We start from the raw sequence: 15,312 nt of genomic DNA on the forward strand, positions 1-15,312 counted from the left end.
TTTCATACTCTACATATTGAACCCGGTAAAAAAAAAATTAAAAAAAGACGCCGCCTTCAGCTATAAAGGCTGAAGATTAAGCTATATTTGTGTTGAACAGAATCTGCGCTATGAACTCTTTTAACAGACACATCAAGGTGTGTTTGTTTAGTAGCTTCCAACCACAGGTTGTTCATAATGCTAGGAATACACATACGTGACCTTCCATTATTGCCTACCCCCTGATAACACCAGATTTCCTCCACCCAAAGCCGGTGCACAACTCATATCCGCTCACAGAGGACGTGTACTACTGACCAGCGAAAGAATGAAAAAATGATGCCTCATAGCTTGACCTGGCTGCAGCAACAAGTGAGGCTCTGAAGAGGTCATTTGGCTGACCGGGCTGTTCAAAATATTTGAAGTTCTACACTATTTACACAAAACTAACTCCCTGCTCTCTCACACACTAAAATGTACTCTGTTGTTAAAGTTGTTGGTTTTTTTGGGGGGGGGGAAACACCCCAGCACAGTGGATGCCAAAGTCTGCCCGATAGGAGACTAATCTATAAACCACCAGGGAATACTGTGAGTATATGTTTCTGCAGTTACCTGGTGCAACATCAAAGATCTTACTTTTAAAGACACCCTTCTATTTAAGTACTAGCCTGGTACCCATAGGCAACCAAGGACTGGAAGCAGGCAGGTGCATGAAATTATACCCAGACAAGTGAGTCACCCAGGCGAGTAACATGCTTCTCCACACACAGGATAGAAGCTGCCCTCTCTCCAGCACCCAGGATACAAATTTTCTCAGTCAGTCCCCAACAGGGTGGTAACTTCGGGGGGGGGGGGTTGTTACTTACAATGTCATTTTCATAAAACTCCAGAAGGCTTGAGGTCAGTGCCAACAGGATAATATTTTAGATTATCTAGATTAAACGCTGCAAAAGCTCACATCGTATTGCACTATGATGCATTGAAGCTCACAACACTAATCCCATTACAGATTTATACAAATCCTGGTTTTTAAGCAACCAAGAACTCTAATTACAGGTACATTCACACTCGCTCTATCAACTTAATTATTTGTGGATGGCAAATTAAAGGAACTTGCCCATTTGCACCACAGCGAAAGAGTTCCTCTGGCAACAGGTGTTCACCAAAATGAAAATGCAGAGCCAGCATAAGTTAAGTCTCATCTACTGATGAGAAAGCTTAAAGCTATACTTGAATCTATACAAATCCATGGCCACCATTGATTGGCAGGCGTGTCCTTACCACCTGGAGCCTGGCACAGCCTACACCTGCACTTCAGTGCTACTCCACCATCCCTGTACAGTGAACTTTAAATTCAGGGAAATTTCAAAAGACAGCTTCTGTTTACTGAGAGACGCAAGAGGGGAGGAAAGTGAACAGTGTAAATAAATGACATCCAGTTGTGCCAATGCAAACTTTGCATCAAGCTACAGCATGTGCAGACGCAGTAGGTGCTCTCTCTCTGTCTCTGGATCATAGCTTACGGCTACAATGACCTGACCTCATGCATAAGCTGCGCAAATGGAACATGTCTGAACACAGGAAGATGCCTTATTTGAGTCAGACCATTGATCCATGCAGCTCAGTACTGCCTACACTAACAGGCAGTGACTCTCCAGGGTTTCTGGCTGGGGGCCCTTCCTGGAGATGCTATGAGTTGAACCCACCTGAGCCCTTTCAGTGTCTTGCAAAAGACGAAGAGGGATTGTCCCATTGTTGGGAAGAAGAAACATCTTGCTACAAACAGAAACGCAAGTGTATTTTGACCTGCGTTTCCACTCTTCCCAATTTTTAAGAGCAAGCAAAGAGATCCTGGGAGTTTTGTCAGTCCGTTCTTGACAGGGGGGTTGTTTTATGTACTGTGTAAAGAGTAGCTGCCTCTTCTCTTCCATTGGGGGGGCAGACAAACAGAGAAAAGGATTTCGACTTCCCTCTTTCACCATCTCTTTATCACCTAAAGCACATTTCAGTTTGCTTGCCAGTGTCAGCACAAACAACTTGCAGGGCCCCCCCCTCCCCGGTGTTAGGAGTCGTATTAATTCCTACACTACTTGCAAGCCATTAATCCAACACAAAGGAATTTGAACTGCAGAGATGAAATCATATGACTGACCTATCAAGGGCACACAAGCTTTAAAATCCACATGAGGGCAGCAGAGAAATTACAGTACACAAACAAGACACTGGCCAGTGGTATTGCAGTTATGTTAATTGGTTGTTGGCATCCATCTGTCTTGGAAGTGATGGAGGAGTGCGCCTTTGGGGGTGAAGTCAAACTGTTGGAAGGTTGCAGCGCCTGACGTGCTATGTATTCCCATGTGCCATGTGCATATATCAATTGCCACAATGGATTAGCTCACCCTGACCTACTCTCTAAGCAAGGCCTTTGGGGGCACACATTGAAGAAGACAGGCCCAAAGCTTTCTGAAAGATAATTCTATTTATTCCAGCAACAGTTTCGTAGGGAACAGAGTACATAAGATCTATTTGGGTTTAACGTCTTCTCCCATATACATAATAGACATTAAACTGATAAAACCCATTCTGATTCCAGACATTCTGGCTTACTAGCATTATTTTATCCCATTTATATTTCTTCTGCCCTCCCATCTCGCAGGAAATCAGGGAGCAACAATCATGAACATAGGCTAGGCTAAGTTTTGTGGCCAAATGGAAATTGAACCTCAGGCCAATACTATATGCTTACTGTACCACAGCGGTTAATATTTATTTCATTGCAATAATTGTAACATGACAAGTTACAGGTTTCAGCTTGTGGATAGCACCTGAATATCCTAAGATTGTTAATTTTCTTGGGTTTGGGATTGTTGTTGTGGTTTTTTTTTAAGAGCATCTATCCTTTAGGATTGAAAATAAGATTTAAAAGATGCCTTTAATGCTGTGAAATTCCCATGGCCTTGGAGAAGTTACACCCCACCTCACACCCTTGGCAACTTCTCACTGAAATGTCACACACCCATTATTAGCAAATCCAATTAAAATGCTAGCACTGTACAACTGTATTTTAAAAGAAATCGCTGAATATTTTATATTATTTAAAATTATCATACCAACATTATTCATTGCATGGTTTGGGATTGCTTCCTTTTACATCTCATCTGCTCTGAAGAACTTGTTAGCAATTCCCGTGCCTAGTCTCATTACTTTAACAAAATCCGAGAGATGGGAGAAGGTGTCCACTACTGTTGTTATTTCATGTTGTACCAGGTTATAGGAACTTGCATTGGCACAACCCAGTTCTAAGTATCTGCCTGCCTTTTTAAAAAAAAACTACAACTCCCACCAGCCTCAGCTGACATGCCAGTGCTTGCTGGAGCAGGTGGGAGTTGTAGTCCAAAATACCTAATGCAAGGGTGGGGAACTGGCTCCAACTGGTAGCCTGGACCCTTACCTCCTCCATCTCAGACAGGTGGGCAGGGCTTGGTTGAAATGGCCAAATGGGCAGCCCTAACTAGATCTGCAGGCCAGAGTTCCCTCCCCACTAATCTAAAAATGTGCCCGGTTGGGAAATGCTTTTATAAAACTGGAATGTTGAAAGAGGAGGACGAGGATATCAAAGGGTTCAAAAACCAAATCCTGTGTGAGGAACAACAGTAGGAGCTAGATATGTTTAACCTTTTAGACAATGGAAAACAGCTGCCAGGTAGAAGGGGGAGCTTGTTCTGTGCTGCGCCAGAAGGCAAGACTAGAACTAACAGGTGGGAAATTATTAAGGAGGCAGCAGAGTTCAGCTAAGAGTTAGGAAAAACTTCTGAATGCTGCCTCAGGAGGTGGTTGTCATCATGAAGAGGGTGGCTGGATGACGAGAGCAAGTGGAAGGAGCCAGGAGAGGCTGAACAAGGGGAAATCCTAGTGGGTTGGGGGGTGATAACTTGGCGCCATGATAGGATTCTGACCCAGGGAAAGGTCCCAGAGGATTGGGAGATCTGGATTCAGAGGAAAGGTCCTGTCAGAGCAGCAGCCTGCCTCCGTGGTATCAAAAACCCCATGTGATACAGTACCAGCTGCGGCGGTAGCTCCAGTGCCTGGGTTCAAGTCCAACTATGAGCAGGCTATATCTACACAACCTCCATCTCCCAAGGATGCAGAGGCGCCTGAGTGAGCAGGCCATGCTAGCCCAGCCTCTATGGAGTTGTTCCTGTTTGCTTGCCCAGCCCTGAGGCTCAGGACATCAAGCATGTGAATAAGCTGTGCGCACCTTGTTCTTCAAAAGTAAGAGTGCGGGGGCCATGCCAAGTATCAGATCAACATCTTAGGTAAGCCTACACATGTATTTTAGTGCTCTGTCATGTTTTGCCTGCTTGTAACCTGTAGTCACATGTTGGGATGCTGCACTGACTTCATCAATAAAAGTTTCAAAACCTCCAGTTGTGAGGGTTTAAGGTCTGAGGGGAAGAGCAAGGGCAGTGATGGGCTCTCATTTGACAAGAGGTATTTAGCAGAGACTCAATGGCCATCTGTCAGGGATAACATAGTTGCATCCTGCATTAAGGCAGGGGTTGGATTAGACCAGGCATGGCCAAACTTGGCCCTCCAGATGTTTTGGGACTACAATTCCCATCATCCCTCACCACTGGTCCTGTTAGCTAGGGATGATGGGAGTTGTAGTCCCAAAACATTTGTTTTTTTTTTTTTTATAAGAATTTATTGACATTTTTACTTATAACAACATACAACCTTAACCACACCTACATTTATACACATACAAAACAAATACAATTACACATCTAATACAAAAATTGCCATGATTTTTCTTCTTAATTAAACATCTCAAAAAAAAAATTTCTTTTTCCAATCTTGACAGTTGACTTCCCCTGCCTTTTCACCTTCGAGTTTATATCCATAATCTACTTTTTAACCTCTTCATTTAAAAAATTAAACTTAATTATATATATAAAATAAAACATTCATCTTAATCTTCATCTTAATCTTAATCGTCTTAATCTATAAACTTAAACCCCTTAAATTGACTTTATTTATACTACATCCTCATAAATCCTCACAAATCGTCCTCAGCAAATCTATCTCTTCTATCCTTTGAACTGCTGCTAATAACATAGAAACTTGAAATATCTCTTTTCATGTTCAAACAAATAATAAAACAAACTATTGTTGACAGTGTTCACCCTCCGATTTCAAAATACCATAACAGATTGCTTTAGATTTTACTTAATACTTCACCCCACACCCCCTCTGTCCATTCTTCTTCTCCTGATGGCATCAGCACTGAACTTCCATGCAACTTCCCTCTCCCAACGTCCACAGATCCAGGCACAGTCCAAAGCTCTCCTTGCCACGAGCTCCGAGGTATCCAACTCTCCCTCTCTCAGCTTCTCCGGTTCTTTGTAGCATTCCTTTTCTTCTTGTATATACCTTAATTCTCTGTCCCTGGCCCCCGAGCTCACACCTCGGGGACTGGATATAGCAAATCTTGACATCGCCTTGGGGCTGCCACCCCCAACAAGCGAATTTCTTCTCCGAAGTAGCTCATTCATTTCTTCCCATCTTTCCATCCATCCTCTCAGCTCTTTGACAAGATTTTCTTCCAAAGTGTCAAAAGTTTTGTTAGCCTCCTCTGTGGGCAGTTGGTTCCATTTCAGACCCCCACACAAGACTTTAACTTTTCTGTAAAGTAGTTCCACCTTCAAGGCAGTGAGCCTTTGTTCATCTGTTAGTCCAGAGTTCAATACCAGTTCAAGGACGAAACCCAGCATACTGGCAGAGGAGGAGGAAGTGGGTATCATATTTCTTCCCCTGTCTCTTTGTTCGTCGCCATTTTCCTAGGCTGGAGCGCAAACACCGCAACTTTAAATAGAGATATTTTCCGCTAGTTAGCTTCCCAAGAAAAAAGTTTGCCAGTCTCATGTATCGTTTTTAGATACTTTATAACCAGTTCTGTGGCAGCAATCCCTCAAATTGGTTAAATTCTTAGGCTCGAAGGGAGGGAGGCAGGCTGCCTTTCTCCTTCCCCCCGGATCGTTCCAAAAACACGATTTCTGCCAAGATTATTTACTCACGACCACCGGGTTCCTTTAGCTCCATTCTTCACAGGTAGAACTTAGACGCTCACCGCGGGCTTTGCCGCCGCATTTGCATCCCGGTTGGGGCATATCCCCGTAAGCCCGGCTCCGTTGTCCCTTCACCCCCACTCCCCCTTTACAGGGGGGCAGGGGAAGGGTTCGGAGCCTCCGCGGGCGCAGCCGGGGAGCCCAGGGTGCGGGACGCTCTTCCCGCACCCCGACCGGAGCCGCGCGCTGCGGTAGCGCGGCTCCTAACCCCCGGGATGGACAAGGCGCTTCAGACCCGAAGCAGCCTTCGACCACCCGGCGATGGCGTCGCCGCCGGAAGTCCGTAGTCCCAAAACATTTGGAGGGTCAAGTTTGGCCATGCCTGGATTAGACGATCTCAAAGTTCCATTCCAACTCTGGGCACTCTTAACCATTCAAAGAAAAAGCATATGACTGTGGCTTAGTTCTCGAAGTCATATATTTTGGGGGGTAGGGGCACGTATGATGGTATGCCCATGGGGGGGGGAGAATCCTACATAAAAAAGGAATTCCCCCCCCCCACACACACACACAAGCTTAGGCTAGGTTGGAGGGCCTTCTCTTGACATCTAGCTTCCTATGTGCAGGTAAGTTATTTTTTTCTGGACAATTCAATCATGTGAGCCCCCACGTGCTATTTGAAGTGGTACAGCTCAGACCCATGTTTGCCACCTCAATGAGAAGGAGGTCTAAAGCAAACAGGAGGTATCTAAAAGATTACAAGGATCACTTAATTTGATGGCTGCTGACAGCTGGACAATCTAGGGGAAAGTTCATTTGTGGATACTGTGAGAGTACCTTTAACACAGTGCACTTTAAACTGGACTAATTGTCCAGAATTGGGAAGGGGGAAAAAACATTCAAGCTGTGTGTGCTATCTAGATTGGGGGTAGGGAATTCTAATCTAATTTACTGAATGAGGGTATAGACTAGAGCAAGAAATGGGTGGATCTGCAATTACCTAGATGGCCTACAAGGGCGAGATCTTTATGTATGAAGTTCATGACTTTTTCTCCCTTGCTGGAAAACCCTGTGCACAGCAACAAGGTTATCGCCTCAGAAAATGCATGCTTAAATATTCATTCATTATTATTTTTTAGATCCTTACATGCGGACATGAATCAAACAGCAAAGCAAAGGCTGCTGCACACCACACATTACTTTAATGTTCAGACTGCACACATTAAGATCACGCCAGGTCACTCGTTATTGCAACACAACATCTCTCACTGCAAGTCATCTACCATGCAGTCAATAAGCGCAGGAAGTCAGAAGTGGAAGACTGCACCTCTCACCCTATTCGTGCGACCGCAATCTGCTTTAAGCTGTTTTTAATATTATAGTTTTAAATTGCTGTAACTTGCTCTGGGGTCTTATGGTGAAAGGCAGGTAAGAAATGGGGTAATAATAATAACAATAAGTACATGGTTGTGCGGGATGACACAGCTTCCTCCTCCAGTCCTGATGTAATCACTTGCCTAACAAGTACTTAGGACACACCTAGCCTCATGGTGGGTAGTAAATACTGTATTAACAGCCACCACCAATAAGGTGGTGGCTGTTATTATTTATAGATTTCTCTTGATTTCTTCAGAATTTGTGGCTTGCAGCAGAACACAAGAACTCTGCTAAACAACATTAGGTTTGTGTTTTCATGACAGTTCTGTCTATGATGCTTAATCTGTCCTGCATCATTCATATTTATACAGATGCATCATTCAAACATATACACATGATGCAGGTTAGAATCAAGCCTAGACTGTTTCACTAACACTGTCCAGTTTAGGGTTGTCAAAGTGCTTTCTAGAACGAGGAATTATTTGATTGGATTTATGGAATCACAGGATTGTAGCATTGGAAGGGAACCCGAGGGTCATCTAGTCCAACCCTCTGCAATGTGATCAGGGTTCTGAAGGCTTGGGATAGGCGACAACATGCCATTTCCCTCCCCCCTCACTATTCTCCTTCCCATCAGTGGTTTTAGTCGAGCCTCTAGAAAAAGATAGTTTCAAAGTTGAAGGGAAGCCTATGGACTGGATTGAATATTTAAGAGAATCATTAATATCATGATAAATTGCTATCAAGGAGAGGGCAGTCTTCTGGATGTGCAGGACCCAGGCTATTTAGGGTTTTACGAATGATCACCAGCACACTGAAATAAGTTCAGAGCACTGGGAGGTCTTACTGTCAACTCTGCTCTCCGCAGAGATGCAGAATTTCTGAGCGTTTTATAGGCAATAATGCCATTATCACCACCACCACCAATGAAAAACCTTCTTGGTTTTTTGTGAGGAGGGCACAGAGAATGGAAATACGTGCAGCATTTATTTGACTAGCACTACTCAACTCAATTATATTCCTGGGGCATGAAAGGGAACATTCAAAAGCATTAACTCTTGAATCCTCAGATAAGGCCACTTCATTTGCATTGGTTTGAAGCCAGTTTCTGTATAGGCTTTAAAAAGAAAAAGTTTGTTTTGGTAGCCAAGGTACACAAAGCATGAAAAGCAGTTGCATACTGCAACTCCAGAAAAAGTGCTTTCTGGCAGGCAGGGAGGAATAGGAAGATATATAGACTCAAGGGCAATTCTATACACAAACGGATATGGTATAAAGAGCTGGGTGAGCCCTGCCCTGATTCAAAGCACTGGATTCAAATTTGCATTTATTTTTATTCCCCACCCTTCAAGGTACTTTGTACAATGCCCTCAGGCACATGCAAGCTGGAAGAGCCCAGCTGTTCCAGGGAATGTCTGATTAAAAAATAACTTTTGAGAGAAGTTATAGTTTCGGGAAGAAAGCAAAACGAACTACATCAGTACCACCTGCCACTGCCGCTGTTGGCTAACTCTTTCTCTTGTTTTTCCCTCTGCCCAAGGAGGTAGCTATGACCAGTCTCGGTAAGGAAACTAGGCAGCTCGGAGTTCTTTCTCCAGAACTGGGACCCATGCCTGACCCCATGGAATGCACTGAAGAGCACTCTCTAAGAAGCTGCTGCACAGGGGAACCCTGAACCACAAGTAGGTTGAACAAAATAAACACTCTAAACCAGGGGTAAGGTAAAGGTAAAGGGACCCCTGACCATTAGGTCCAGTTGTGTCCGACTCTGGGGTTGCGGCGCTCATCTCGCGTTACTGGCCGAGGGAGCCGGCATACAGCTTCTGGGTCATGTGGCCAGCATGACTAAGCCACTTCTGGCGAAGCAGAGCAGCACACGGAAACGCCATTTACCTTCCCGCCGGAGTGGTACCTATTTATCTACTTGCACTTTGAGGTGCTTTCGAACTGCTAGGTGGGCAGGAGCTGGGACCGCACAACAGGAGCTCACCCCATTGCGGGGATTTGAACCGCCGACCTTCTGATCAGCAAGCCCTAGGCTCTGTGGTTTAACCCACAGCGCCACCCGCGTATAAAAGGTAGTCAACCTTTTTATACCTACCGCCCAATAATGCATCTTTCTTGATGGTAAAAGTTTCCTTTTGTTGTTGTTGTTCAGTCGTTCAGTTGTGTCCGACTCTTCGTGACCCCATGGACCAGAGCACGCCAGGCACGCCTATCCTTCACTGCCTCTCGCAGTTTGGCCAAACTCATGTTAGCAGCTTCGAGAACACTGTCCAACCATCTCCGCCTACCAGTGCTCGATGGAAGGATTCAGCTTGTGCCATAGAACCCCCTACCACCCACCTAGAATCCTGAAACACACACTAGTGGGTGGTAGGGACCAGGTTGACAACCCCTGCTCTAAACAGATGCAACCTATAGACATCACCTGGCTACCCAGCATGAGATCACCACAATTTCCATCTTGAGACCAGTAATGAATGTTCCATCACAACGCAATGGAATATATCTGTTGAATCCAACTAGAGTTTCAACATAACGCAACATGAGCTCCATCTATTTCAAATAACCTTCTTTTTCCACAGGTCTGGATTTCCATGCTGCTTGCTACCAAAAAAGAGAGATCTGAACTAGTGTACATTTAATGCCTATATAGCTCTGGCATTACAGTATAACTGGACTGATTTTTTTCCCTTGACACTGAAAAAATAATGTTTTGTGCCATGCAAGAAATTAGTAGTCAGAGATGTACAACTTCTGGAGGCATGTGTTACCAAGACCTATTCGTTAGGAAGTTCCCTTCCTACAAAGCAGCTGATGCAATTTTCATTGTACCCTTTAACATACATAGCTAACAAGCACCTTTGCAGGCCAATGTTGAATAATCACATTAAACCAGTAAGACTGGATTTTTCATTGTTATGTTCTACTCAGATCTGTTTAGTGCCAACTCTCTATTTTAGTTCATTAATGGGGGGTGGGGAAAATCACCCAGAGGGTTTTTTTTCCCAGCTGGCCCAAATGTATCTCAGTGTAAGGATTCTGTACTGTCGTTTTACATTATTTTTGCCCATTCTCTTCAGAAAAAAAGTATTAAAATGTTATTGTATTTTTAAGGTCTATGTAAAACAACAGAATTTGCAACCTGTTTTGCAAATAATTTTTTTTAACTTATTGCATTTGAGTGTAGACTGGAGCTAACATTATCAGCACAAATGTACTGGCCTAATATTTATTTCATTTGTTTATTAAATTTTTCAGTTGCTTTATCTTGCCGAGGACAACACAAAGTGATTTGCAACCAAACAAACAGACAATATACCCCATATATATATTAAAATCAGGAGGAAAGAGAAATAAAAACATCCCACTTTGCATTTGTTGAAGATGAAATGCAACACTGTCTTTGACTATTTTTCTTAAACACAAAGTTTAAACATGACATTAACAACAACTGAACAAAAGGAAATTGGAAAGCTTCCTTTCACCTTTGCTTACTCAAACCAGGTTTGAAGATTACATGTACAATCTACAGAAATCAAATGACCAAATGCACAGTGCATAACTATTTTTAAGTTTTGCTTGATATATAGAAAGACATATACACCTTCAGGGTGTTTGTTATCTGACTAACTCATACTCAGGGTAGACCCACTGGGATCAATGGATTAAAGTTAACTATGACTAACCTAAGCATGTTTATTTTAATAGATTTGCTCTGAGCATGACTTTAGTCAGATGCAACCCATGGTATACAAAATTGGGGGGGGGGGTGTAGCAGGCCAGCTCTGTAAACCTGCAAACAGAGAGTATTCCAGATAGTAGTTTATATTTTTCCTATTTTTAAAAAATTGCATTAGGAAATGAAATAGAAAAAATGGCACTGACGCAGACCCATCAAGTCCGGGGGGGGGGGGGTCAATTGGCACTTGAGTGACTCCATGAAGTCTTACTAACTTACCTGCATCAGAATGAACAGTATCTTTGGAAATTTTTCCCTTTTTTAAGATGAGTATGTTCCACCTTAAAGAGTAAGTGATGCTTAGGCTTAATCACTACAGTAGGGCTGTGCATTATTTACAGAAGTAAGATATTCATCCAAAGCATCCACAACCCACAGCGTTTGTACCCTGCAGCACCGCGTCTGCACACACGCATGACGCAATTCAGCGCTTCTGAGTATGCGCGAAGCACGATTTAGTGCTTCTGTGCATGCACGAGCGCCAAAACCTGGAAGTAACCCGTCCCGGAACTTCTGGGTTTGGTGTGGTCCGCAACCTGAAAAGACGTAACCAGCAGCGGCCGTAACATGAGGTATGACTGTACAGTATTTGTGTTGCCAGCCATAATAAATAAATCCATGTGTGAAACAGGATTTAAACCTCAGCTCCAGTGAATATGTGATTCCCATGTGCTCACGTTTACTTTATCATTTCTATCTCTTATCCAGCTATAGAACTGATCTCTCATACTAGCCTGCTCTCTCTCATCATGCATCGATGATGCTACATAATGAGATAACAATAAACTCTCGAGTATTTGTTTTCAATGGGAGTATGAGTGCACCTTTTCTGGCTGAGCAAGTTATCCAGAGAGGTGGTTGGCTTTCCTTAAAACAAACAAACAAAAAAGGCAGAAGAATGACAGTCAGCTCACTGCTGTTAATCCTAAACATAACGACCAGCAAGTCCCACTCAAAACAATGGGTCTGGCTTCCATGTAAACAAAATTAGTAATAGGCAATTAATCCCACCGTTTCAGTCATTTCCAAGGCCCCCTTTAGGGGCAAAAAATGCTATGAATTTCTAATTATTCTTGATTATCAACTAAAACCCACCCATCCAAAACAGTCTCACCTACAGGAGTTTAACTCTGCCATCTAATCAAAACCTTCCTCTTTTCTTAAAATGCTTTCCCTACATTTAATGGAAGGCAAAGACAGAAAGAAGTTCAACTGTCAGTGCCATTTACTTACAATGCCTCTCATCAATTATAAGCTTCATTTTGAGCTGCTAAAAGGCACAGAGAGCGGCTTCCAGGAGGCTGGCAATCCAAGCCTGCGCGTCTTTTGCACCCCCAACAATCGGCATCTGCTTTAGCAAGGTCACATTTATGCAGGCTGTAAATTGAGAAATCTCTCATTTTAGCGACTTGCACTCAGCGGTGTAGAAACCGAGGCAAGCCCACTCCCTCCCGGCCTCCTCATTGGTCGGCCGCGGGACCGGCCTACGTGGTATCAGTGGGTGTGATCGCCGGGAGTGCGGCCCTATTGGTCGGAGCGAAACGGTACTTAATGAACTGATTGTTGTACGTTCGAGCAGGAGGCTACCGCACGCCGCTGGCGGAGCGCGCGCGCAGGAGGAGCTCTTTGGAGAGAAAACCGAACAATGAGAAGGAACGATTGGGTGCTTTAAGGCAGAAAAAGGCATAACGAGCGCGCTAGTAGGGCAAACCAGCCTTTCTAATCTTACCTCCTTCCTGCCTTAAAATATATACTGTGTGTGTGTGTGTGCGCGCGCGCGCACAGACAATATATATATATATTCACATATGATATTATCTGCAGCCAGCTAAGTATTCAAGTCGTTGCTCTTCATGCCTTGGATTTCGTCACAGGCAATCACATTTGACAGCACACACGTGAGCAAGCCAGCAGCCAAGAAGCGCCCTCGCCTCATTCACAAGGCAGCCCCCCCCCCATCCAGCCCCGAGGTGGCCGAATGATGGTGACTCAGGCAGGGCTGCTTGCCATACGACTGAAACAGCCTGGCCTGCGCTGCATCATGCGATGCACAGGGCTCATGCACGCCTGGAGATGCACAGATGCATGCGCGCGTGCATACTTGCAAGCCGACCGCGCTGCCCCCCAGCCCGAGGCGGGCCCTCCTCTGCATTCCTCACTTACGTGGCCTGTTTTTCTTGCCCGAGTCCATCCTCCGGCGCGTCCGGCATTTCTTCGTCGGCGAGCCCTGGCTGGGCACCGGCGGGTCCTGTCGGAAGAGCAGCGGGCGAGCGGGAGCCTCCCCATTGCTGGGCAGCCCGTGGAAGCCGTTGTGCAGCAGCCCATTATGCAGCGAGCAGGTGGGGGTGGGGGCCGACGCGGCCGCCGAGGAAACGCCGGCTTGGCTTCGCAGCCGCTCCCCCATGGCGGCCGCACCGACGACGACGACGACGACGCGGAGGAGGCGGCGGCGGCGGCGGCGGCGGCGGCGGCCCTTCGCCCGCTCCCTCTTTGTCCTCCTCTGCCCTGCAGCGCGCGAGCGAGGCAGGGAGGAGACTCTCAGCGCCCGCCGCCTTCGCTCATGCCTCCCCACAGCGGCTCCCTGGAGCCCGGAATGCGCCGCCCTCCCCGGCGCAGGCGTCCTGCCCTACGCAGAAGAGAGGGAGGATTGACGAGAAGGGGCGGAGGCAGCCGCAGAGTTCCCGGCTCCTTGCAGGCTGAGCTGGAGCGGCGGCGGCGGCGGTGTCCTGAGGAGGCACCTTCTCCCTCTCTCGCGCGGCTTTTGCCTGGGCATGAGGCGGGATTGCGCCTATTCCAGCGAGAGAGAGCGCTCCCCCTCCTTCGCGCGCGCACTTCATGTCTCACATAGGGACTCCTTAAATCGCCCTCGCGTGGAAGACAAAACGTGGTGAAATAACCCTCCGCGACCTTTTGTTCCCTGGACGCCTCGCGTCTTCTTGACAGCTCTCGCCTTTCCTGCTGAAGAGCTCGAGGCGCAGCTCCTGAGTTTCCCTTCACAACGGCCCTGTGAAGCAGGCTAAGCTTGAGGGATGGGGATGGTTTCTGAGCCCTGGTCGGCAGCTAGGGAGCCACAATTCCCTCAAAGCCCCCCCCCCCCCAACACTCACACGATAAAAAGTTACAGGCCATTTGAGGGGAAAGGACAAACCTGGTAAAAGGGTAGCAAAAATTCCTTGCTGGGCATTGCTTGGAGTGTTGGACTAGGACTGAGGAAACCCCCGATTCAAATAAATTTCCACTCAGCTGTCTCTCAGTGGGGGCAGAATCGCTATATACAGTATCTCAGGTTGCTGTGAGAGGAACAAGTGTGTTTACTGACTCCCTCTAGCTCTTTGAAAGGCATGGTTTCGTTTTGATATATATATTTTAACTAAAAATAATATATCCTTCCCACTCATCAACCTGTCCCTACTTCTTGCAGAAAATGCCATTTCCACTTGATGGATGTCAACAATTCTCTTTGGCCAAGAGACCTCCCATTCCCAGCCTTGTTTGTTGACTGTATCTGTTTGGGATCTTTATACACAGTCCTGAAGTTTTACTTGGTGCTGGTTTTATCACCCTCATCTCTTGGTCTCTTTCATGTCCTTTTCCTGCCACTGTGGATTGTGTTTATTTCATAAAATGTAAACACCATTTGGTTGTAAATACCTCAAAACAATTTACAAAGAGAATAAATGGATGCACCTAAAGGGAAAAGGGTGTCAGATGGAGACACCCTTGTTTCATCTTGGTGTGTGCTTGACACAGTTGTAATTTGCAAATTGAATTTCCCCATAATGATTGATTTTTATCCCTTCCACCAATCCTGTGAAGTAATATGCTGTCATTAGGGCTACTTCATACTTTACAAAATCCCTTCTGTACAATAACAATTTGTATGAACTTTCACACGATGATTGCACATCAAGTTTTTTGCAGCATGTTCTCGCAATAAGGACACCAATAAGCTATAGTCAGTTGCAGGTTTCAGTGTTTATACAAGTCACTTTATTTCCTATGCAAAGTTTTGTAGGAAAATCACAGATGGAGAATCAAGGCCAGTAAATACAATTGAATCTTATGCACATTTATTCAGAAGTATGTCCCAATTAATTCAAAAGGACTTACTCCCCAATAAGGATGCTTAGAATTGGAGCCATT

At 45.3% G+C, this 15,312-nt stretch overlaps 1 protein-coding gene across 6 annotated transcripts in view; it reads right to left on the reverse strand.

Annotated features, from left to right (window-relative positions):
* The window catches only part of PANK1 (pantothenate kinase 1), a 32,044-nt gene extending 18,433 nt beyond the window's left edge, over positions 1–13,611 (reverse strand). For 2 of the 6 annotated variants that reach the window (XM_033149229.1, XM_033149232.1), the window contains exon 1: positions 13,333–13,611. In XM_033149229.1, the coding sequence (XP_033005120.1) occupies positions 13,333–13,573 (241 nt within the window). In that variant the 5' untranslated portion in view covers positions 13,574–13,611. Of the gene's footprint in view, positions 1–845; positions 868–1,096; positions 1,231–1,260; positions 1,284–12,402; positions 12,560–13,332 lie in introns of those variants that run through there. The other 4 variants (XM_033149233.1, XM_033149234.1, XM_033149231.1 and 1 more) reach the window with 4 other exon arrangements.
* Positions 13,612–15,312: the final 1,701 nt, after the last annotated feature.

Source organism: Lacerta agilis, chromosome 5 (genome assembly GCF_009819535.1).
Source record: "Lacerta agilis isolate rLacAgi1 chromosome 5, rLacAgi1.pri, whole genome shotgun sequence".
NCBI classification, from domain to species: Eukaryota; Metazoa; Chordata; class Lepidosauria; order Squamata; family Lacertidae; genus Lacerta; species Lacerta agilis.